Source organism: Chaetomium globosum, genomic scaffold (assembly GCF_000143365.1).
Source record: "Chaetomium globosum CBS 148.51 scaffold_1 genomic scaffold, whole genome shotgun sequence".
Classification (NCBI taxonomy): Eukaryota; Fungi; Ascomycota; class Sordariomycetes; order Sordariales; family Chaetomiaceae; genus Chaetomium; species Chaetomium globosum.
The window spans coordinates 1,092,358-1,116,472 of record NT_165976.1 but is presented as its reverse complement, the minus strand read 5'-3'; the positions used below and the strand labels follow the sequence as shown (position 1 = coordinate 1,116,472).

General features: G+C 56.4%; 7 protein-coding genes across 7 annotated transcripts in view; 1 reads left to right on the top strand and 6 right to left on the bottom strand.

The window, feature by feature from the left end:
• Positions 1-555, bottom strand: part of CHGG_00369 (uncharacterized protein) — a gene marked incomplete at both ends in the record, with an annotated part of 5,583 nt that extends 5,028 nt beyond the window's left edge. The window contains one exon of the mRNA XM_001219589.1: positions 100-555. Within this exon, the coding sequence (XP_001219590.1) occupies positions 100-555 (456 nt within the window). The remainder of the gene's footprint in view (positions 1-99) is intronic.
• A 2,661-nt stretch (positions 556-3,216) lies between these two features.
• On the bottom strand, positions 3,217-4,660 carry CHGG_00368 (uncharacterized protein; the record flags this gene model as incomplete). The annotated part of the gene is made up of 4 exons (XM_001219588.1): positions 3,217-3,255; positions 3,396-4,125; positions 4,274-4,326; positions 4,520-4,660. The coding sequence occupies 4 exons, from the start codon at positions 4,658-4,660 to the stop codon at positions 3,217-3,219; spliced, it is 963 nt and encodes a 320-aa protein (XP_001219589.1).
• Positions 4,661-6,567: 1,907 nt separating this feature from the next.
• On the top strand, positions 6,568-7,186 carry CHGG_00367 (uncharacterized protein; the record flags this gene model as incomplete). The annotated part of the gene is made up of 3 exons (XM_001219587.1): positions 6,568-6,820; positions 6,955-7,071; positions 7,179-7,186. 3 exons carry the CDS (start codon positions 6,568-6,570, stop codon positions 7,184-7,186), a joined length of 378 nt encoding a protein of 125 aa, XP_001219588.1.
• Positions 7,187-7,658: 472 nt separating this feature from the next.
• Positions 7,659-8,324, bottom strand: CHGG_00366 (uncharacterized protein; the record flags this gene model as incomplete). Its single annotated transcript, XM_001219586.1, has 2 exons — positions 7,659-8,043; positions 8,134-8,324. The coding sequence occupies 2 exons, from the start codon at positions 8,322-8,324 to the stop codon at positions 7,659-7,661; spliced, it is 576 nt and encodes a 191-aa protein (XP_001219587.1).
• A 2,050-nt stretch (positions 8,325-10,374) lies between these two features.
• CHGG_00365 (arginase) lies at positions 10,375-11,142 on the bottom strand (the record flags this gene model as incomplete). Its single annotated transcript, XM_001219585.1, has 1 exon — positions 10,375-11,142. One exon carries the CDS (start codon positions 11,140-11,142, stop codon positions 10,375-10,377), a length of 768 nt encoding a protein of 255 aa, XP_001219586.1.
• A 1,524-nt stretch (positions 11,143-12,666) lies between these two features.
• CHGG_00364 (uncharacterized protein) lies at positions 12,667-14,563 on the bottom strand (the record flags this gene model as incomplete). The annotated part of the gene is made up of 2 exons (XM_001219584.1): positions 12,667-13,766; positions 13,828-14,563. The coding sequence occupies 2 exons, from the start codon at positions 14,561-14,563 to the stop codon at positions 12,667-12,669; spliced, it is 1,836 nt and encodes a 611-aa protein (XP_001219585.1).
• Positions 14,564-15,690: 1,127 nt separating this feature from the next.
• Positions 15,691-21,607, bottom strand: CHGG_00363 (uncharacterized protein; the record flags this gene model as incomplete). The annotated part of the gene is made up of 8 exons (XM_001219583.1): positions 15,691-17,671; positions 17,887-18,006; positions 18,189-20,118; positions 20,171-20,198; positions 20,250-20,411; positions 20,463-20,786; positions 20,926-21,469; positions 21,525-21,607. 8 exons carry the CDS (start codon positions 21,605-21,607, stop codon positions 15,691-15,693), a joined length of 5,172 nt encoding a protein of 1,723 aa, XP_001219584.1.
• Between the last annotated feature and the right edge of the window lie 2,508 nt (positions 21,608-24,115).

The window sequence follows — 24,115 nt, the reverse complement described above, 5'->3', positions numbered from 1 at the left end:
GATGAGAATGCCTCCAGAGACGCCGTGCCGTTCCCGACATTTTCTGCGGATCAGTCCGCCACAGACGATTGCAGGCTGGACTCATCGGGAGCATATGACGTGCGAGGATACGGTGCGGCTTCGCGTGGGCAGCACCTGCGACTGGTCGGTTGACTCATCGGCGTTCGGAGCGGGACGTTCAGAGACAGGCTTCTTGGAAGGCGAATCAAAAGCGAAGGTGTCGTCGAGGCCGTCCTTGGTGGCCGGGAGGGGCGAGAGTGGGGCGGTGAAGCTCGACTCGAAATCCTGCAGGTGCTGGCGGACGATAATCTCGGCTTGGGAGTCGGAGTGTCTGAGGTTCATACTGGGGCTCTCGAAGTAGCTGCTTTCGGGGACGGCGAGGGAGGGTGGGTGGAGCGGGGGGATGTTCTCGGGCCTGAGGGAGGCGGCGTCGGGGGTAGGGCGGTGTTGCTCGACGTTTTGTTTTGAGGGGGATATGGGGTCGTCATCGGAATCGAGTTTTCGGGCGGTGGATGGTCGGGAGACGGGCTGACGGCCCTCATCGTGGTCGTCCATGTCGGCGTGTTGGGGCAGCCGTCAAGGATTCGGGGTGTGGAAATCGCAGCAGCAACAGGGTTGGGCGGATGCGCAAGTACATAGGCCAATTGTTTGGGGCTTGTGGTCGTCAGGGCTTCATGGTCAATTGAATCGAGTATGTAGAGGCCTCTGTCTAAAAGGCATAGTATCCCGGCTCAGGGTTGGACATCAACAATGCGCGGTTCGAGTCTTGGGGTCTGGCAGGTCGTTGCTGAGCTTGGGTCGCAGTCGCACCTTGGCTTAAATCCTGGAGTTTGTCGCGCGCTTTCGGTGCTCGGTTGGCTTCGTCTGGTCCAGGGTGGTCGAGACGCCCAAAAAGCTCCGGGGGGACGTGGTCCCTTTTCGGGCCTCGTGCGCAACCCCACCATCACCCCGGTTCCACTGCTTAAGGTAAGGCCACTGTAATCTGTAGTTACAGATGTACATACCAATACCGTATTCCAGAACCAAAACATCGATTGTGAAGTTGTGAAGTGAACACAAGCTACCTATCTACGAATACTTGTACACTACCAGACACTCAAACAACCCTAGATACCAGGTTTGAGACGTCACTAGAAACTAACTTTGGCAAAATATCTTGAAAACGACCTTGAAAATCACCCTGGATCTCTCACTTTTCACAAGAGTAGCTTGTAAGACCGGAAGAGTTTTCGTGGTTAGGACTGCCCGAGTCTCTGTGTACCTATCTAAGATTTCGAAGGTGCTAAGTAACCTTGGCTCGCCCTCAAAATGCAGATCATCTTTCCCATTACCAGGTACCCAGCCTCCTATCCTTTTTCAAGAAGAGTCAAGAGGCGAAGAGCAGTGGCCCTATTAACATTGTCAATGGCGATTACCTCTGTACTCGGCTACAGCAATGGTCCCGAATAAAACAGGCAAACTCACCTGGCAGTTGGTGCAGTAGAGCTCATTTTGGACAGCCGTCCTAAGGCACCTTGAACTGACTTTGCACGAAAGATGGCATATAACGCACAGACATGACCGCTCTGGTGCAGCGGCCGTAGCGGACCCAAGTGGTGCCACAGAGTTCTGGGTATCATGTTGGGGGCAATTAGCAACCTAGAAAGACAAGGACGTATCAACCTCATCATCCTTCATCCAGTCTCCTTCGGGAGGCGGAGGCCGGGCTCATATCAGGGGATAACTCACCAAGCAGCTTTGGCAATAATCTGCTTGCCCGTGTGGGCCTTTTTCTCGCACTCCCTGTTCTGTTCCATGGCCCGGCAGAAAGAGAATGTGTTACGGCATTTGCACGGGTTTCTAGATCCTCGGATGCGGGGGAGGGGGCTGAAGGTAAAGATTCTCGCGTTGCAAATGCCATCCTAGAGAAATCGAACACGAAATATTAATATGGGATAGGCGTTGCGTTGCTGATCACACGGGCAAGAGAAGACGAAACTCACACAACCTGCGCAGCAGTCGCTGTACTGGCCCGGTCCCGAGCTCGATGCTACCGCTAGGCAAAAGTCGGGTCGCCGGCAACCGCCCGAGCTTTTGCACTTGCAACGGGGGGCTAAATTAGTTGCAAAAGCAGTGAAAGCACTTGGAAGGGCATGAGTGGTGGTGGTGGTGCCGCTCCTGTCGCCGCCGGAGACACACTTCTGGGTCTAGATTAGGTTGGGAAAAGGAGTCAGCTGCATTGAACGTGAAAGACAGGGGCTGGGGAAGAACCTACGCATCCTTTGCAGTGAATGGTACTGCTGGGACTTGTTATTCTTTCGCAATACAATTTGTTTTGGCAGTAGTATGCTAATTCGGGCAGTAGGCAGAAACACTGCTTGCTCGACATCGTTCCTTTACTGGTAGTGTGTGATGGTAGCCAATTGCGTATGTTATGGTTGCCACTTGAAGAGCCAAGGCTGGGGGCTAGGCTATCGCATTCCTGACGTTAAAGGTGTCTGTGACCAGCTGTGGGTGTAAGAAAGCAATGATACCTAGATACTTCGCAGAGTCTAAAGCGGATTCACGAGTGACGATATTAGCTTACGCCTGTCTATTCAGTTTAAAAACCCGAATTGCTTATTTTGTTAAAGGCATTCCTTCCTCTAAGCCGCAGAGTAACCGCTTGCGAAGGTAGGAGCGGATGATTGTCAGTTCAAGGGAAGGCTCCAGGCCGGCGACGGACGGTTAACCTCCCACTCACTGGCTCAGAGCTGCTCCTTTTCTTTGATCGGGGTGATACTTGAGTAGTAAAGGGCGAGCCGTCAAGAGTTTTCCAGACTCGGTATCGGGGGGTAAAGTGACCTCGTGGTATTGACAACAATACATTCACGCTGACTTGAGCTTACAATGAGCTTGCCATATCCACGACTTCATCAAAAAAAGAAATGAAGAAAAGCCCCGATTCCAAAACACGCTTGATTTAGAAAATCTATTCCAAAAATCAGCCACCTGCAAGAGCAGGGCTCCGGCCTTCCGGCCCTCAAACGCCTCAACCTAGGCCATACCAGGTCGGCTCCTCACCAAAACCAGTGTTGTCCAACTCGAGGTACCTGACCTCTCGGCGACCCCTAAAATCCACATCGCTTAGCAGTCAATGTATGTACACAAATAAATACACCACGACCTTCCAAAAACGACGGTCTCCCCACCCCCTAACACCCCCCTCTCCCCAACACGACCGATCCCAACCCCCTTTCACATCCCCGGCTCGTCCCACCGCCCACACTCAAAGATCTACCACCCCAGCGCCCATCCGTCAGCAAACCAAGACCACCAAACCACCAAACCACCAGCCAACCTCAACAACAACAACGACCAAAATAACCAGCGCAACACGAAATCAAGGTACGGGCAGCGCAGCCGCAAAAACTCACCTCACACAAGCTACACAAGTCCCCCTCCACAAACATAATCGTCTCCTCGCACAGGCCCCCCGCCCGGCACGTCCATGTCCCCTGGCAGACACACGGGTGGTGGTCGCTAAGCACGCTGTCGACACCTACACCCACACCGTCGCTGGGGGCTGGGAAGAAGAGGCTGGGGGGGCTGTTGTCGTTGGTGGTGTCGTTGTTGGTGGTGTTGTTGGTGGTGTTGTCGTATGTCGTTTGGGGTGGCTCTTCCCGGGCCGTTAGAGGTGGGAGGGGGGTGTCCGGTTGTGGTTTTGGTTGGAGTTCTGGATAGGGGAGTTGTTGCTTTTGGGGGGCGGCGTCATCGGTGGTTGGGGGCACGGCAGGGGGTTGCTGGTAGGCGGTGGTGGGCGCGCCGGAGAGCTGAGCCGCCGGCGAGGTGTGGTTGGTGGTTGGGAGGTGCGCGGGTTGGTGGTGGGAGGTGCTGGGGCCACCGTGTGGTTCGTCTGCCTGTCCGGCATGGTCGCTGGACGGGGGCGCGGAGTGCCGGTAGAAAGTGATGGGGTCGCTGTGGGGTTGGCTCGGCTGCTCGTGGGGGGCGAGGGGGCGTTGCCGGTAGGAAGCGACGGGGTTACTGTGTAGTCGATCCCCCCGCTCGGTGTGCCTGGAGGTTGATGCAGACGCGGGGTTGGAACTGGCGCTGGTCACGGGAGACCTGTCCTTTGCCCTTTCGGCGATCATAAAGAGCCCGGTCGCTCTAGAGATCTGTTTAAAGTACCTGCAAGTGTTGATATATTGGGCTCTACAGGAACGGATCTGTACAAACGGGGCAAACAAACCGTTAGCATACGGATATATAAGGTATACTGCAAATAGCAGAGGTATCTAAACACCGGGAAACTTACCTCGCATTCGTGGCAGAACCCTCCCTCTCCACAGCCGAATCCCTCGCAGTGTGCTGGTGACTCGCAACCGATAATATTGTCGTGGGCGCATTTACATTTGCGCCGGGACGTTTTCTGTCTCCAGTTTACGTCCTTCGCCTTTTGAAAAGCCTCCATTGCTTGACGTCGGCATTTGTTGTCCTGAGTAATTCGCATGTTAGAACCGTAACAAGGTCAAAGTTAAGGTTCGCTGGGGGGTAAACTTACAAAACAACTTTCACAGTAGTCGCCGATACCAGCGCCCCCTGGGCCTAGGCACTCGTCGGGTTGTTTGCAGCCTTTCCCGAGCGGCGTAAAGTCTGGGGGGAGGCACTTGCATTTTGTAGAGGACGTGGAAGGGGATTCCATGTCTGCGGAGTGTCGAATAAAATATGAAACAAGTATTGCGATGAGCAGGCGAAACGCAGATACCTGGGTGGGTAAAGGTAGCTCGTGAAACTGAAGCTAGAAGCGGGTTGTTGGAAGTATGGCGTGGCCTTTTTGTGGGCAAGCAGAGCGATGGATAACGAACTAAGGCGATGAAATGTAGGTACTTTATATATGCGTTAACGTCGCACCTGGAGGACCGTGTCCTAGGTTTTAGGGCTCAATGGTCGGGCACAGTCGTCATGTGCAAAGCCTTGCAGATATTTGCTGGCAAGTTTGGCTTTGAGCAAAATCAGGCCTACAGGTACCCAGAAAACACATCACTATAAAAACGTCATGCGGTTGCGCACGTTTCCGAACTGAGATCGGATGAATGTTGAGGGAGAGGCGTGATGTTTTTGGACATAGAAAGAATAACCACATCGACATCAATGTTGACCACAAGACCTCTTTACCTAGAGATAAGGTACATGTAGTCATTGCTACTGCCAGCCTGTTGTTTATGTATCTAGGCGGCCTCAAGCGACGCCCGGCAACACAATCAACGCACGGCTATGAAAAGGGGGTTCGCCGAGGGAACAATATTTGTGTACTCCGTGACCTATTCTCCTTTATCATCATCCACGTTTTGGTTTTACAAAGCCAGGTTGGCCGGGGCAAGGGGACATCTGAGTATCAACTGGCGTAGACCTCGTCCTCTGGTCGGTATTAGGAATTGATTGACACGCTCAATTTCAAAGCAGTTATGTCGAGCTTCAAGTTTAATAGCAAATATAATTGCAAGCAGAGGTAAATGCCCTTAAAACCGAAACTCACATTCACGTTTCGTGTATTTGCAACGATGACATAATCCGCTCCGTTGAAAGAATAGCAATCAGACTAATCTACCTAGGTATGGTTGGTACAGCAGGATCTGACCTACCCATCTGTAATAGGGTCGTACAGCTGGATAGCTCGTGATTCACAGCACGTGTAATTTCATTCTCCACACGTGCCAACCCTCTAGTGCACTCGGCTCGACATTGGGTTGGTGATAGCCTGATAGGAAGACTGGCCTATACGGTCTAGACCTTCAGGTAGAACTTACCTGTGGAGAGTATAATGCCTGGCGCTTACATGGGACCTTCTTGACTATGTGAAGGAACTTGGGGATCGGGGCGGATCTAGTGAGGCTTTATGAAAGGTGATGAGGGAATGTTTACAGCCTCGAGCAGGATTGCCAGTCGTGGTGTTTACCTCAGCCCATCCCTGTCAGCTCCGTCGATCGCCGCTTTCAGATTCCCATAAATAGAACGCCAAGACCCGGCCCGATCCCGGGTACTGAGCCCGGCCACAATACCGGCTCATACCGGCCGCAATACCGGCCGCATTCGGGTCTCAAACACGGCGCTGACCAACCCGAGTAACTGTATCATGTGGCTCGCATTCGTGAAACTCGAGTAATTTGCTGAGAGAAAAGGAACGGGCATATGTCCAGAGGAATACATCTGTGGCTGGAATGGAAAGCTTGTTTTTGCACGCCAGCGGGCCTCCACAGAGGCTGCGCATCCGGACTCGACGCGGGCTGCAGGCCGTGGACCTGTCTCACGCCCGCAGCGGCCTCACCCTCGAAGCAGCAAACGCAGAGAGTGCTAGGCACCCGTGTGAGCAGATCCGAACTTCGATGCTTCAGCTCAGCTCATTCAGCCAACAATTCGTATAACAACCCTGGAACCCTACCACCCCCTCCAGAGTGGGGTCTCCCTTTCCAGTCCTCATCTCGACAACTACAACCCCTTCTCTCCGTGCTACATATCAAGAGCCAGCCAGCCAGCCAACCAACCCCCTTCACACCAAACCCACCCACTCACCAACCAACCACCCCCAACCCCCGCAAAACCACCACCAAAATGGGTTGCGGCCTCTTCGGAAAAAAGAAGTCCAAGAAGACCGGCGGCGCTGGCGGCGCCGGCTTCGCCCCCCGCCCCGTGCAGCAGACGGTACAGGGCGGCAAGGTCGGGTACCAGCCGACCGAGGCGGCGCTGGCGAACCAGAAGAAGTACCAGGAGGACTTCCGCAAGCAGTACGGCGGCGACCCCAACGACCCGGAGTTCGTGCGCAGCCTGGCGGCGAACCAGGCGCTGGCTGGGTCCGCGGCGAATTGTGAGTGGCCTTTTTTTTTTTTTTTTTTTCTTCTTCTCCCTGTTTTGTGGTGATGCTTGGCTTGTGTTTTGGGTGTTGTTGCTTGTTGTTGTTGTGGTGGTTGTTCCGGTTACTAATGTGGTTGTTGTGTGTAGTCGCCGTTCGCAAGATGGGCCCTCAGGGCCAAAGGCTTGAGCCCTATGCGCAGAGGGGAGCCAACATGGCCGCCACCCAGTTCACCAAGCAGCAGTTCAGGGACCGCCAGCAACAAGGTATGTCGCTATTCATCCCCGAAGAGTGTGGTACTTGTGTATCAGTGTCCGGGGCATGACTGACGAGATGTTGCAGAGCCCACTGGCTACTAAGGACAGCTTGCTAGAAGACTAAGGGTCCGCCCCAAGTCCGTGTCGTTTTTGCAGATCTTGCCCGTTGGGGATCTGTTGTTTGGCTTAGTTTTGTTCTGTTTCGAGCTCAGGTGTTGAATAGAGTTCAGTTGTGTTGAAGCGCCTTTTATACCCCTGCCGTTGGAAACAATTGCTGGATATTTCGATTCACATTAAGCATGAGTGCCCTACCCATCCCACCCATCTGTCGTTGCCTCAGCGCTCGAACTCATTCCACAATATGTACACATGTCAGTCATAAACTCCCGACACCAGCTGACGCTTAGATCAGCCAACACAAATGTCCCCCATGAACCCAACTCCGTCTATCTATGCATGGGGAAAGGTCCAAAATAAGCACAGGAATACCCAACAAACGGTAAATAGCCCCCCCAAAATTCCCAAAGCACAGGCTTTGGCATCTCCAAAAGATCACATCCTCACCAAAACACCCCGCCGCACATACATCAATCACATCACGAATCATCCGCCAAACACCTGATACGCCAATAACCATAATCCACAGCAAGAAAATCGCGCCCCACCAGCCCAAACGCAAACACCGCCTGCCAGCTCTGGCAAATACCACGCTGCTGCAGCCAGGCCAGCGTCTCAAGCGTCTGGCCGGTCGGCTGGGGGTCGGCGCCAAACACAAACAGGTTGCAGGTGGAGCTGACGGAGCCGTCGGGCCCCCACAGCTGGATGGACACGACGACCAGCCCGACCAGCCACAGCACAAACAGGATGAAGCCCCCGATCATGACGATCGACGGGAGCAGCCGCCGCTGGAAGATGAGCCACAGCAGGACGAGGATGAAGGCGACGTTGAGGGAGGCCACCGTTATGTAGTAGGGGAAGTACCTGGATGGGGGGGGAGAGTGGTGTTAGCGGGTGATTTGTGGTGTAGGGGCGGGGTGAGTTGGGAGGGGGGATGTAGAAGGGTGGACGCACCATGGTATTGGCAGCAAGAGGACCTGCTGGATCTGGATAAAGGTCGCAAACACGCCAATGATGAGGCAGGAAGCGACCAACATGATCAGCATCCAGAGGTTGAGCTGGACGGCCGGCCAGTGGTATTTGTGGACGCGCTCGATGACGCGGCGCTCGTAGACGAGCGAGCCGCTCGTTACTGTGGACGCCATGGCGATGGTCTATCGGGGTGATGGATCGTGATCACAGGGTCAGTGCTCGGATGCGGACCTTGGCGGGTCGGTGTTTAAGGTTCGGAATGCGGCTTCGGCTTCGGCTCCGGGGCCGGGTCGTGCTCCGGGTTCCGGTTCGTGCGGTGGTGGATCGCCGGGGAGGGCGGGGCCGTCTGAAGGTTGACGGGAGGTGAACGGGTGCTTGAAAGCGGTGACGATGGAGGAGAGGTGTCGCGGTGTTGCGCAATCCCTTCTCGTACTTGATTGCTGCGTGGCTGTCCAATGCGTTGTCAATCTGCACTGTCGCACAATGGCTTGTCTCGACGTGCGAGTCGCAGAAGCCCTCGAGCGCAAACGATGCCCAAGACCAGCCCGCAGAAAAATAATTCCGTATCGCCTCAGGCCACTGGCCTCTGCTAAACTTTTGCAGTGAGGCAAATGCCTCGCCTGGTTGCACGAGGAGCAGGCGCCACGTCGTCGGGAGGATGTGGGGAGGTACGGATATCAAGAGGTTGGCGACAAGCTGAGAGCAGCAATCGGTTCCGTTTGGTTTGGTGTTGACGCGTTCCCCACAATTCCGTGGAGCAAAGCTTGGTGCGGTGGCTGGGAAAAGAGGCCGGGTCTGGAAAACAGGTCGGCTGGGGAAGAGGACGATGAGATAAAGGAACGCAAAGCGGCAATGAGGAAAGACGAGTTGCCTCTGAGAGGGAGTGCGACCTGATGCGACGGATGCGACAGGAGAAGTGTTGGTTCCTCGAGGATTTCCGCGCCGCGCCCGCCGACGCCAGACTCGTTGATTCGAAGTGCGGGAGCTCGAAGACCTTGGCTTGGCAGACCCGTTATCCCTATCGGTGCCTGACTTGGATCACACCGTGGGGGGCAGGGGTTGATTGAATTGGAGTTGCGGGACAAGGCGCAAGGCGAAGACAATGGAGAAGGCGAAAGTGCAGAAAAAGTGAAGAGGGGGGTTCAATTTCAATTCTATCGGACGATTGGGCAGAAATAGGCCCAATATGACAGGTCATCCAAGTCAAAAAGCTCACAGCTCACCCGGATCATCATCGACAACTCATCACGGCCGATGAGGCTTGCGAGATCGGGCTGGTTCGTGGTTCATGCGTGCATTTGGTGGGCGCGGGGTGGTGGGGCTGCAGGCTGTTGGTTGGTGGTTGGCGCTGGCCGGGCTCCCTAAAAATGCCGTGGCGGGGGCACCCACATGAAACCATCGAGGAACTGCCCGAGAGATCCCCCTGCGGCGATGAATAACTTGGGACGGCGTGCAGGCTGCTAACTATCGTACCGGCGGGTTACATATGCGGCGTAAAGTCGTTCTTGTGCTTCTCATGGTGCTTCTATAGGTAACTATGTATGTATAGATCCTGTAGCCACCTCGCACTCACTCTACTATGACATACGCACATGTATAATGTAGATACAGACATCGACGACAAATCGTGGAGCACGCCGAAAAAGTCATCCAGAAATATTCTTTCGTCCCGCGATAACCCAAATCCCAGTCCAACCCGCCGTGTGAACCGCCGCTGTGCGCCGTGACATCCATAAGTCTGTATGTGACGGTAAAATCTAACTTAAGCCCACCAAACCCGTGCCGCAATCCGCTCGCGTTTTACCCATCATCTTCCCCCAACCACCACCCCGCCTCACAGCAGGCTCTCGCCGAGCGCGCAGCGGACGATAGAGCAGCCAGCGCGGACGGTCTCGTGGGCACCAACGTCGACATCCGACGCCAGGCGCGGGTTGACCTCGACGAGGTCGACGGCCACCAGGCTGCCGGTCTGGTGCACCGACTCGCAGATGTAGTCGCCCTCGCGAAGGGTCAGGCCGCCGCGCACCGGGGTGCCCGTCGAGGGCGCCCACATGGGGTCGAGCGCGTCGACGTCGAAGGATAGGTGGATCGGGGTGTCGTTGCCGATGTGCGCGAGCGCCATCTCTACGACGCGGCCGATGCCGTGCCTGAGCAAAAAAAAAAAAAAAAAAAACCGAGGTTAGCTGGGGTCTATGCATTGGGGATTTATTCCTCTGGCATTGCTCACCTGTCAATGTCAAACATGCTGAAGGCCTTGATCCCGTTCTCCCGCAGGATCTTCTTCTCCCCGGCATCGACGTCGCGCAGCCCGATGTACACCAGCTTCTTCACGCTGATCCGGTGCTCGTCCTTCAGCCACCCGAAGAATTCCTCCTTCTCCTCCCGCGCGAGCCCCGTCAGGAAGCTCACCGGCATACCGTGGACATTCCCGCTGTCGCTGGTCTCGGGGGTGTTGATGTCGGCGTGCGCATCGACCCAGATGACGGCAATGTCCCTACCGAGCCGTTCACGCACGGCCTTTGCGCTGCCGGCGATGGTGCCGATGGCGATGCTGTGGTCGCCGCCGAGGGTGAGGACGAGACGGCCCTCGCGGGCGTGCGAGTAGACCTGGTCGGCGATGCGGCGGGTGACGGCGGAGACGGAGCGCGGGTTCTTCATGCCGCGGTGGGGCGGGTCCTGGTCGGCCGAGGTGGCCACCAGGTCCGGGTACAGGTGCACGGCGTCGTGCCCGTGCAGGTTGTAGCCCAGCTCGTCGCGCAGCTGCGTCAGCAGGCCCGACTCGATCAGCGCCGTGGGCGCCGCGTCCACCCCCGGCTTGCCCTGCCCGCCCGAGAAGCCGACGGCGACGATGCCGAGATCTTCTGGGTGGCTGAGGAACTTGGACTCGATCATGGAGGTGTTCATCTTGCCGAAGCAGCGCAGGGTGGATTTGGTGGAGGCCTGAGTCGCGAGCGGGTCCTCGCTGTGGTCGCTGACGCGGGAGGGAGACATGAAATGCGCAAGTACGGAGGGTACGGTACGGGAGTGATGTCAGGGGAAGGGTTCTTGGGAATTCGACAGACGCTGTTTGCTGCTTGCTGAAGAGATCTGGGAACTGTCAGAACCGAACCCTCCCATTAAAAGCAAAAAACCCCTCCCTTCCAAAAAAAGCCATCAACAAAGATACCGGCTTATCGCTGCCCTTGGCTGGCTGAGCCTGGCTCCCTGGATTTACCAAACCCTCACCACCATGTCACATGGCACATGTCAAGCAGGGAAACCTGGGCTTCGGTACGGTAGTGCAGATCTGCGTGACTTCATGCCAAGGGTTCCCGCCCCGGAAGGCTAAGCGCCTTGGCGGCCGGCTGAGCCGGTGGGGCCGAGTTTGTGCGGGCTGCAATCGATGCGCGAGGGGTGAAACAGGAGCCAACAATAGAACCTCGAAACACACCCACCTGAGTCTGTTGGATTGGGCCGGCTGATTATGGCACAGCAAGAGAGAGGCCGACGGAGTGTAAGATGAAGCGAGCTCGATGTTGTTAATGTTAATGTTTGCTAGAGAAGCACAGAAGCGAAACAAGAAGAATAAACCAGTAAAAGGAAGTCTACGCAGCAACCATTGGTGAGAGGGTTAAGTTCGTTGTCTACAGAAAAGAAACAACAAACAACCCCCATCAGCGAGCAAAGAAAGAAAGATAAAGGCTAGAATTTATACCTCCCCAACGGACCCGGCCAGGGATCCACTCAGACACCACGAACACGCCAGCAGCCAGTCGCTCGGTCCTTTTCCATCGCTCGCATCCCTGATTTTTTCTCTTCTCCCCTTGTCAGCGCCTATGCCGTCAAAATCACTCACGTGGAGAGGGTTCGGTGGCCGCAGAGCGTCTAGTACGACATCATCTCGGAGGCGACTGCCGTTAAGTTATAAGTGCGATTGCAGTTAATGGCAGGCGTTAATTTTGGGCGGATACCGCCGGCAATCGACGGCCCACCCGCAGGCCGCAACCACCACTCACGGCCGCGTATTCCTTTCACCGTTTTCTCCTCGCTTCGCAACGCCCGCTGCGGCCGTCAGGCTTACCGCTGAGTGACGACCACGGGGTTCGTTTCTTAGGTAAGAGAATGCGCTCAATCTGGCTGGGATCTGGAATGCGGGTTTTTGAGGTGACTTGTGTCACCGGACTGCGTTCATAGCGGGATGACCCGGAGATGTAAGGAATGGGGGTTCGGCCGCCATCCTCGGAAAGGAGAAAAACCGAAGGAGATAAGCCCAGGGCAGCCCTAACCCGCGGCAAGATTGCTCAACTCGGCCTGGCCGTTGTACTCTACGATAACATTGTAACGCCAGATCTGGTACCCCCATGATCAGCGGCTGACGGCCCTCAAATGCAGGAAGCCCGATCCATGGCCCTGACGTGATGCCCCGTGATTTGTGTCCCGCCGTCCAATCATACTGGGGGGAGGCGCAAGCACCAGACCACCAGTCAACCACGTCTCGATCAACTCTGCTTGTCAAGTGTAGTGCAGCCACCGCATTCACTGCAAATCCCCAACCCACCCCATCACCTCTCTTCTATCATCCACCACGCGCGCATACTCCAGCAACAACCTCAGCACATACACCTGCATATCCTCACGACGGAGCACCTTCCCCGCCCACTCCCTCCCCGCCCTCGCAATCCTCTCCGCGACGGCATCCCTACCCCCCTTTCCACCCACGCCAACAAAATACTCCAACACGCCATACCAGTCCCCAAAACGACTATCCATCGGTACAAAGTGCTTCCACGCGACCAGCCGCGCATCGTGCCACTCGCGCCATAGTGTGGCCTTGATGGGCAGCGACGTGGAGCGCAGGAAGCCGAGGTAGCGGCCGCTGAAGGAGTTGCCGTCGATGTCGGGGAGGTATTTGTGGCGGAATTGTTCAGCCATGGGCATCGCCGGGGCCAGGGTGAAGTAGGGCGCGGTATAGTTGCAGCTGGGCCTGGCATCCGGGTACAGGCACATTAGGTCTGTGAGGGCGATCGAGGTGGTTGAGGAAATCCAGTCCGTGAAGGCGGGGGAGGAGGGGGAGGGGAGGTGCCGGTAACGCTTGTCGGGCAAGGCGAAGTTGGGTGGGAGCTGGGGTGTTTGTGACGATGATGGTGGTGCGGTGAGGCTCAACTGGGTCGCGTTGTTCATGGCGACGAAGCGGTGACGCTGGAAGGCACGCCAATTCGTGGGCCTGTTGGTACCGCCTGTCGCGACACCGCGCCAAATGGCCGTGGATTGTTTGGCCGACCAGGGAATGGAGGCTCCCTCCGCACCCATAAAGCGTTCCTCCTCGTTCCAATACATGGGCGCTGGTAGGAGGATATCGTTGTTGACGGCCAGTTTCGACCCACCAAAAATGGGTAGGAGGGATTTGGTCGCGGAAACGCTGAGGGGCTCGACGAAAATACCTTCGAGGGCTTGCAGGTCCGGCTGATGGCACACGGTAGTGCTTAGTGTGTAGTTGGCTACGTAGCCGTCTTGCATGTGTGCCAGGCTGAAGGGACTAGCGATGGCGGGGGTCTGATTGAAGTCAGTTACGATCGCGGCCTTTTGGGCTGCGCTAGTGGGAGGACAGCCGCGGCGGGCGATGAGCCAGTAGTGCTCTGCGACCAAGGTTAACATATCGCATCGCGTATAGGGGTGCAAACAATAAGGTGAGCCTACTGTCATGCTCCCAGGTTATTTCCTGAGCCTCTCCTTTCTCCGGCGGCGCCTGTCCAAGCGGTGGCAGCTTCCCAAACTCCGACACAACCTTCTTCACATCTACCATCTTCCTCGTCTTAACAGCCTTGTGCATATGCCGGTCAATCTCTTCCCACGGCACCACCATCCTCGGCTCATCCATCGCATTGAGGGCCAGATCCATATCTGGAAGTAAGTGTTCGATCGTTTTGATCATATCCAGCCAGATCTGCGTCCAGAACCAGCCGCTCCCAGTGGAGGCTTTGTAGTCGCGAACTTCGATGCGCATTTCGAACTCGCGGGCGTTCCGGCGTATCTGTGCTGGTTTGAGGGCCCAAAACGGTTCAAGATCGTGGTATATCTGGTCCCAGAAATCTTCGACGATGATTGCGTTCTTATTATCCTTTGCAAACTTGTGCCACTCGTCGAACCCCGGGGGCGGGTGTCGACCCCGCCGTTTGCGGTAGGCGGCCGCCGCATCTGCGAGGTTCTGGGTTTCTTTGGATGTCGTGGTTGTGAACTCTTCTTCGGCCGCCTTGATCAGCTTGTCAATGGGGTGTTCATTGGGGAAGCACCAGCGACCCAGTGGCGTCGAAAGCAGGAGGGGGCCGATCAATGAGAAGTCGATGGGCTCGGCGAGGATATAGAGGGTGAGGGTGAGAAGGAGAGCCGGTATGACATAGCGGAGGACTGTGGATGGCCGACGAGGGAATGCCATTTTGCTAGATGGTCATGGCCGGGGCGGACGACGGAAGGTCCGTTTGTCGGGGTCCCACGTCGAGTGGGAGGGTTGCGAAGGTTCGGCTTGGCGGTCGTTTGTCGCTCGTGGGTGTGCAACAGAAGGGAACGAGGTCGATCGGTCTTGTTGACTGTAGATTGGAATACGGACAAGATCGGGTAGGACCCGTGTAGGTTCCCCGAGGATTGAATGGGAAAGAAAGGAACGGGGGGTCGACGAGGTGGGATGGAAGAGAGAGAAACGAATGTGTAGCGTGCGACGAGCAAACAGACTGAAGGTGGGCGTCATAAATAGGCAGGCACGTGTCGTACAAGCACATATCGCCGTGTATCACAGGCAAGTACGAAGGGTGTACCTGCCGGCAGTTGACGACTTACACGCAAGAATCCCTGCACTCGCCAATCTGAATTGGGGTCCCACAGATCGATCTGCCAGGAACAGCATCTCCAGAACAGTGCCATAAACACGGTTAGTAACGACAACAGCAGTTGAACCCAAAGCCAAGTTTCCGAAGCGGACGGTTGGAATCCGCCGAGTATAACGTAACTATCGTATACAAAAAGCGACTGAATTCCCGGATTACACGAGATGCGGCTGCGGGACGTTGCTTCGAGTACATAGTGTTATTCAACCTTACCTTGTGTCACAATTGGCCTGTCAAGAACCAGCTTGTTTGATCTATCAGGCTTGTGTCGAGGTTGATGTGAATTTGGGATCCAAAAAACATCGAAACTCAAGGGATGGCGAGCGCAAAGGCACTGGATGTTGACAAAAAAAAAAAGTGATCCAAAGTTTCCGACCGGAGTAACCTGCCGCCGGGCCTACATGATCGTTGTACAGCTAATGTCAAGAGTCGGCAGATTTGATCAGCTCGGCTTGAGGTTGAGGGCATCAACTTGGAGGGGTGATGTTCCTTATTGGTATCTAAGCTGAACGTTTTATATACTACCATCTAAATCTCCCACGATCCGTATGCAGACCAACATCTCTACCCGTGTCACAAATGCACCGTCAAATAACGCCCGCAAATACGCCCCCCGCATTGCCCTGTTTTATCTTTTAGTACAGACATACACATATCATGCCACTCGTTCCCGGCCATCATCTCACTCGAGATGAGCGAACTGCCTCTCCTCTTCCACATCGATATCGACATCCTCCAGGGTGCGCGACACCAGTTCCGAATAGCCCGGCCGGAACGGCCACTTCATCCACGCCTCGGTGACCTCGACGAGCTGTTCCTGGGTCATAATCCGTGGCGACAGCTCGACGAGGCCCGGGGGGACGCCGCCGCGGCGCGGGTCGAAGAGGATGGGGCAGCGAGGCACGAGGTCGTCGCCGGCGCCGGGCGAGATGTTGTTGAGCGACCTCGTGATGGGGTCGATGGGCCGCTGCACTAGGCCGCGTAAGATCAGGTCGAACGTGTCGCCGCCGCGGGTCGATTTCTGGCCCATGTCGCGCAGAATGGAGGGTGCCGCCTTGGGCTGGATGTCTAGCAGCCCGCAGGGAACTTGGGGGAAGAAGTCGCTCGGGGCCGCGCGCAGGGGCTCGACGTAGCGGCGGTCCCAGTTCAAGATGGGGGGATCCTGTCGGAGGATGTGTATGTTGTCGCGCTGGAGGATGAGGTCGCTGTGGAAAGCTTTCTCGAGCGCGTAGACCTTCTGCGACCACTGTGAGCCGAGTGCGGCGGCCTGCGTTAGTAGCTGCTCGTCCGAGCCGGCATCAATATAAGCCTGGACGGCCGCATCGTACTCTTTCATCATCTCGACGACGATGCCGGAGCGCCTGGTGGTATGGGTCAGCAAATACTGAAGCGTTTTGTAACGCTTGTATTCCGCAGACTTCTTCTCGAACTCCCCGGCCTGGAAGGCCTCATCCAACGTTTTCAGCTCGGCTAGGAATGGCCGCCCCATATTGCGCTTGGGGTCGAGCGGGTCCGTCCCGTCCAGTTCCGTGGCCGCTAGATAGTCTAGCACATGCTGCGGTTCCCGCCCCGGCGGGATCACGAATCCAGTTTGGCGCATCCGTTCGAGCGTTCGCCTCGTGCTCTCGTGGTTGAGGGCTTCGTCGCGGCGGAACCAGGCGGCGGATCGGACCTCGGCGGCGTCTTCAGCCTCAGCGCCAACGATCTCGCACAACCAGTCGGTCGATATCTCGGACTCAATAGCCATCTTCTTCCGCCGCTGGACCGTGCGCGGCAGCACCGACCCCTTTTCCGAATCTTCGGTCCATATGAACATGCGCACGAGGCCGTACTTCTGGAAGACCGACCCCTGGCGGATGGCGGCGAGCAGCTGGTAGAGCACGAGTTGGGCGAGGCTCTCGAAGGACCGGAACTTGCGCTTCGGGTACATGCACAGATTCACAGTGACAAGGAGGGTGTCGTTGCGCTCTGGTGTCTCGTCGGAAGTGTACTTGCGTTCGACCTGGTGCGGCAGCACCGCCGGGCTCAGGATCCTGTTTAGCTGCTCCCACACGATGCCGGACTCGGGGAGGAGTTTGGTGCCGGGCCGCTCGAGCAGCGGGCCGAGGAACGGCTTGTAGAACTCTTCGTCTGGCTCCATCAGGAGATGCGAGCGTGGCTGGAGCTCGTCGTGCAGCTTTTGGCTCCAGATGCCGACGCCCGGGAAGATGTCGACGAGATCGCAGCCCTTGTGGCGGGCCAGGGTTGGTTTGAGGTAGTTGATAACATCGTCGCATAGTTCCTCGTTGACGACGTTGACGCGGTGTCTATCCTTGTTCGTCCCCTTGCGTTTACCCCCGCGCATCGCGGACCAGGAGCCCTCCTTGGAAAGTTTTTCGGCAACCTCGTTCTGTCCCTTTAGAATTACAGTCCACTTGGGCTTGGTAGCTGTGGCAAGGTTGGCCTGTTGCGCGGCCACGCAGCGCGTTGCGCGTGGGAGGAGTATTCTGCCCACATGGCCGCGGAGTGCGTACATGGGGACGAGAGGCGTGTAAAGGATTGGCGGGACACGGCAGCGAGGAACGCGACGGGTTGTAGCAGCAGCACATGTCGAGTCCAAAAAGTTGTCACATCCAGCCAATTCTGCCGCCAGAGACCGCTTGGCCGACGGCGTGGTGGGGTGGCTTGCGACCGCGATAAGGGTTAGGGTGAATCAATAACTACAGCGCCCCCCCTCAGCAAGCATTCGCATTAAAGACAAAAGGTCAAATATCAGCAGCAGGCTAACATGATCGTATTCCAGTTAGAACCAAGTAAAATAACCAAAACCAAATATGGAATCTTCCCATCCAAAAAAACGCCTAAACCAACAAAAGAAACCCAACCATAACCAACTTACATGTCACATCTTACACAGCCAACCCACCCCCATCCCTCGTCCTCCCATCCATATCTATAACCACATCCATATCCGTCACCCTCATCCCCGCCCTCCTCACAGGACTCAATAACCCTCCACCTACACTAGGCAACGGCAGGGTCAACTCCTCAGGCAACCGAAACCGCGGCGTCCGCGGCACCCACTCCCTCTCCCTCTCCCTCTCGTTCCTCGCACCCCTCCCCTCGCCCCCCTCCCCGCCAGCCACCACAACCCCAACCGGCGTCACCGGCTCCCCAGCCCCTCTCCTCCTCGCCACATACGACTCACTGGCCGCCAACCGCGCCAACTTCCTCAACACCCTCTCCAACCGAAACCGTGCCCCATACACCGGACTCAACAACCCCGCCACACCCCCACCACCCACGCCAACACCAACCCCGCCGCCCACAGCAGCATGCTGCGCAACAATCACATCCGGGTCATACGTCCCCAACAACGAAGTCCAGCGCTTCCACAGGCGGAAGCGGTTGGCCGCGAGGGTGGTGAGTAAAGGGTGCTGCGGGAGGAAGTAGCGGAAGGGCAGCGGGGAGAGGAGGTGGTGGATGAGGTAGGTGACGGCGTAGTGCAGGAAGGGGTGGGCGGACATGATGAGGTGGCGTTGGGAGGAGACGGTGGGCGGGGGGTGCCAGTGGAGGGCGGTTTCGAGTTTGAGGAGGGTGGTGGTTGTGGTTGTGGGGGAGGGGGTGGTGGTGGTGGTGGTTGGGGAGGTGAGGGAGGTGAGGGAGGTGGTGAGGGGGGGTTTGCGGCGGCGGCGTGCGCCGTGGCCGAGGGATTCGAAATCTCGCATGTTGAGGTAGGTCAGGCAGGCGCGGAGGAGGGTGTAGTGGGTGATGTCGAGGAAGTCGGCGATGGGGAGGGTGGCGGGGATGGAGGGGTTGTTGGCGGCGAGGCAGGTGAATCCCCGGCCGGAGAGGAAGAAGCTTCGGACGGAGGCGTGGATGGTGTGGACGCGCTGTAGGCCGAGAGTTTCCTTCGCGGTAGATTGGCGGTTGTTGTGGGTGTCGGATTTGAGTTCCAGGAGGCCGATGGAGCGAGCTCGTAGCCAGCGGTGGAATTGGTAGGGCGTGTCGGAGGAGATCTCGGAATTGCGCAGTTGGCGGAGTTCGCGCATCGAGAAGGGCATCCCGATATCGAACGCCATGAGCGGGCCTAATCGCTCAAAAAGGGCGAAGGGGTTGGGTTCGGTGAGCCTGATGGCGAGGAACAGGTCGTTGAGGCGCATCGGCTCGGCGGCGCAGATCACCCACTGGAAGAGAAGCAGCGACTCGGCTCGCTCTCTCTCGTTCAAGGTCGAGAGCATCCACTCGTAGAGGCCGTGGAGGTCACCGGGTACTTCCTCCAGAGTGTACTCGATCATCTCCTGCGTGGCGCCCTCCATGATGGCTGCATTCAAGATGTTGACCACGATCTCCGCCCACAGGAACACGCCCGCCGCCTTCTGTCCGATCCGGATGACGGTCCGGTTCCTCTCTTCCCACTCAGCCACTAAGTTCAAGTTGACATACCGCAGGACGTCGTCGGTGTTGCGCAGGTGCATGGGGATGCTGATCACGTTCTCCTCCTCGATGATTTCCGGATGGTAGCCGCTCGCAACGCAGATGCTGAAGTCTGAGTTGTGCGCAAGATGCGACAAGCGACCGATCAGCTCGTGCACGTAGCTGGGACATGCATCGTCCGCGATTTCGACGAAAATGAAGGCTCTCCTAGTCGCCGTCTCAATCTTTTGGTTGACGTAATAGTCAGCAAAGAAGGAGACAATCTGTGCGTCGTCGAGCCGGCGTGGGTCGCTTCGTGGTTGGTTGTACAGCGCTAAGAGTGCCCTTCGGAGACGCGGATCGTGAAGGAAAAGTTGAGAGAGGATGCTACGGTAGATACCGGCTAGGCTTGTGCTTTGCCGACCGGGTGAGTCTTTTGTTTCCTTGTCAGCCTCAGCCGTGGCCCATATGAACGAGGCGCCGGCTGGCCCCCACTGCCGTTCTAGTCTTCTCCGCAGGGACCTAAGGAGGACTGTTTTGCCACATCCGGGTTCTCCCCGGATCCAAAGAATTTTGTGCTTGTTTGGCCCGTTTCGATGGTGCCAGGTCTGGAAGTCGTGCAGGTCGTCCAGCCAGAGGCAGCTGCCCGGGTAGGGTGATGGTGCGAGGGTTTCAGGGGGTGCCGATGGCAGTTGTGCAAGAGCCGAAAGGCATTCTGTGCGTGTCAGCTTGAGGTCCTTGGTATGCTGTGTGCATTCGGTACTCACCAGTTTCCTTGACATTCGGCACATGACGCTAGAAACCGTCAGCTAGGTATTGACACAACACCATCCGGAACGAACTTACACCATCCTCCTCTGCCGTGATGAACGCGGCCAGGGTTTTGGCTAAAGCACGGTATCCCCTGTCCTCTGCGGACCCGAACTTGCAGATATTGTCATGCAAGGCGTAGATGGTCTCTGCATGTTCCCTGGGGTCTCCAATGAAGCTCGCAAGTCGCCGGATTGTCTGTTGTCATTCAGCGAGGGTCTCCCAATGCGCATGAGCAGCTCTACTCACCGTTTCCGCCCTGAGCTCCGGGTGCTGGTAGCTCGGAATGGTGGACTCCTGAAAGGTTTTCACCTTAAAATTGTAATCATTCCACAACCGTATAAACGTTTGGCGGCTCAGCTCCACCTGGGCGCTGTTGGTTCCGCAAAGCTCGTGAAGCACAGGGTCACTGGGGTCGATGGGTAGAGTGATGCTGGCCATGCTTAGGATGGCATCTCCCAAATTGCAATGTTCGGTGCCGCGATGTGGACCGCCGAGGAATATGACGGCCGACGTCGATAGTAGGATCCCTTTGAGGGGCCCATCGCGCTCGGCTTCGGACAGTCGGAGAAGCTACACATATCAGACGAGCAAGTGGGGAAGTTTCGGGGCACATTACCTCCTTGACTAGAAGTCCTCCCGTGGAATGGGCGATAAAGACTATTGGCCGCGCTCCTGCGCCCATCTCGGCTCTGGTGCTCGCGAGCTCAACTAGCAGCTCCTCTGCATGCGCAAAGATGTCGCCCTCACCGCGGAGTGGCTTCTTGTCAGCGGCAAGTGTGTGATAGCCCCAGGTGAATACTCGCGCGTTGGGACACGACGCAGGCAAGAAACTGAGCGGCCAGTATGACTCGACATTGGGTTCAGCATACAGATCGACAGGGTCAGCTAGACCACCAATCGCTAGTTTCGACGGTGACATTGTTGCCGCCTTGCGCACGAGTCCTTTTGGACCCCCGCCAAAAACCGGCTTGATGGGCTCAGCAAAGCCATTGAGGTTGAGTCTGGATGATGACTTGGTCGAGTTCTTCCAGAGCAGTGTCTTGGATCTGCTCGGAGGCCGCCGTGGTTTGGAGAGTAGGGGTTCTGAGTTTGAACGGAGCAACGGTGATGATTGCGGTAGTTTTGTTAGCCTTCTCTGGATGCCTGGGTAGGGCGCTGCCGCCTTCGGAGCAGCCGATGGTGTCTGCTGCTGCTGAGGCTCGAGCTTCCATGATCGGACAGGATGCCCCCCGACACCATGAACAAGAACAATGCTGTGCCCACCGCGGTCAGTGACGTCCTCGGGAATTGCAAGACGCCGTCACGTACTCAACTGCTGGGTCGATGGGCCAGTCTGGCTCATACAAGAGCGTAAGACCGACGGGCTTGATGGCGTCCTCGCTCACCTTCATTTTTGTCGTCGTCTAACAAACATCACACTCCACATGGACTAGGTGATATTGCAGGGTTGTGTTGCAGGCTAGGGACATGGCAGGAGCACCAATTTAGAGAGACGACCGCACCCATGGCGGCAGGTATGACATCAAGAACTCTTGAACGGGGCGCAGCCGTAAAAGTGTCAAATTGAACACTCCATGAGCCCTTGGCCGGGCCGGCCTGTTCGTGGTCACATATCACGGTTATTATTATTAGGTTTCCCGTCCCGCGAATCACGACAGAGAGAGAGCGCGGTAAGATCTGGTGAAACGCCGTTGGCCTTGCCAATGTTTGCTCCACAGTGTTTTGCCTGTTGTTGAAGGGTGGTCAGAGACGGGCCGGCATGGCCAACTCGTCAACTGTGCCGCCCCTTGCCTCTTTCAGGCCAGGAAGACCCGGCCACTATAACCGAGTCGGCTGTTTCGCCGAGTTGAGAGGTCATGTTTGAGACAGTCTGTCAAAGAAAAGCAAGAAAGGGAAGGAATGCATTGTTGTGACGTATCGAGGTGCAATGCATTGGGGATGATCACGAAACATTGAGGCTCCGACCATGGTTGTATTTGACAGGGGGGAACTGGAGGAATTGAGTCGCAGTCTTGGGTAGTTTTCGTCCAAAATGATGTCAAGATCACGGCTGGCGTCGGTGTTAAAACCAGGCCATAAGAAACAAATGAGGAAAGAAATAATAAAGAATAAGAGAAGCTCAATGCACTCGGCTTGCGGGCCGTCACGCCCGCCATTCTTCATCACCAGCTGGGAAATTCCCGACGCGCACAGACGGGCGAAAGCAATGCCAGGATCGGAAGGTAAAGTGTCTCGATAGTACTGTGTATTGGAAGGCTGGCAGCCAATAGATGTGCTTGCAGTACGAGTGTGAGAGTGTGACTTGTTAGCTTCGAGCGGGTGTGTTGGTGAGATGTGAGACTCCCTCTCTCTTTTTTACATGCCTTTTTTGGTTGTCGGGGCCTTGAGTGTTGGTGGCGGTTGGAGATGACTGCTTGGCAGATGAGCTTCCCCTCAGGTCCCTTGCCCCGCTTCCACGTGGGGCGGCAATCCCATTTGGTGGCGGGCAGCAATGGAGAGCCGCCTGAACTTCTTGCGCCAAGCATCGACAAATAGTGGATGCAATGCATCTAGCGTACACCCAAGTCAAGTAGCCCATGATGGCGCCGTGGGGCCGTTTGTTGTGGGAAGTGTTCCTACGATTGGAGGTATGCCAAATAATCGATGAATCTATTCTTCAGGCGTTTATCCGCTAACCCATTCCAGAATGTTCTCGTCAGCCAAGTACGCCCATCGCCATGACCGCCATGATAGCCACCACGCTCGCTGTGTCTTCCCTCGCTGACTTTTCGCACTCGACAGATCCTCCGAAGCCCGGGTTTCCATCGAGGTGTCCGGCGAGTACATCGTACCGTCGAAGATATTCGCTACGGCCGTGATCCGGCCGATCCGTTACGGCAGGGAGAGGCGACGGGTAAGGGAACTTGTGTCGAAACCAGCGACCAGAAGTTGACATGCACGCAGCCGAGCCCAACCGATCTAGCAATTTCATAAAGTACTTTATTGAGGAACTGCGAAACCAAGCCCGCGGGAAGCCGACCAACCCTCCTCCTCCGACACCTCCGAAGAAGTGAATACGACCTGGCGTAATGATTGGAACTCGGTAGCAACCATAGCGAGCAAGATATCCGATGTTTATATTTCCCAATGCCAAGTACCTCCTTCCAACTCGCGCCGGCGCCTCCATGCCTTCGGTCCAGTCCTCGGTCCCAATCACCAACACCTCCGGCCGTTCCGCGCCGCTCGCAATCCATGGTCGGCTTGGGTTGAAGCTGGCGAGCCGGCTGTCGTTGCCCAACCAGCGCAGCCTGATACGACGACATCAACGTAATCGTGCCACGGCGGTCCACTGAACTGAATGCTCGCCCCATTTTAGGTTGCACCCGAGACTGGTCCAAGAGTCTAGGACTTTGCAATAGAGAAGAGTAAAGTGATCAGGGGCCGGGTTGTTGTTTCTCGGCTGTTTCTTAGCGTTTCATTGGCGATGTGGTCATAAAGTTCGGAATTACTCAGTCCATAATTGTGAGGCTGATCTAACGGCAGGTGGCACATGTTCACTGTTGGCGTAGCCAGCCACAAAGGCAAATAGACTAGGTTGGGATAAAAGACCGAGCTGGCTATGGAGTACTGACCACGGTGGGAGACAAGGCTAATTTGCAAACTAGAAACTGAAGAAGTCACACAATGAAGCCGGGAAGGGCAGGCTGAGTGGGTGATTGGGTCTACAAACCCGGCAAGGTTTTGATAGCACCATGATGGCCAGACAAGGCAATCCATCAGTACCTACCGAAAAACTTGCTCTCAGAGCACATCAGACCGTGCATGACCCAGGCACCATCCACAAAACATCACCACTCCCACGCGACATTGTATGTAACGCAGCCCAGCATAACTCATAACCAGCGTAACCCAGCCACCAC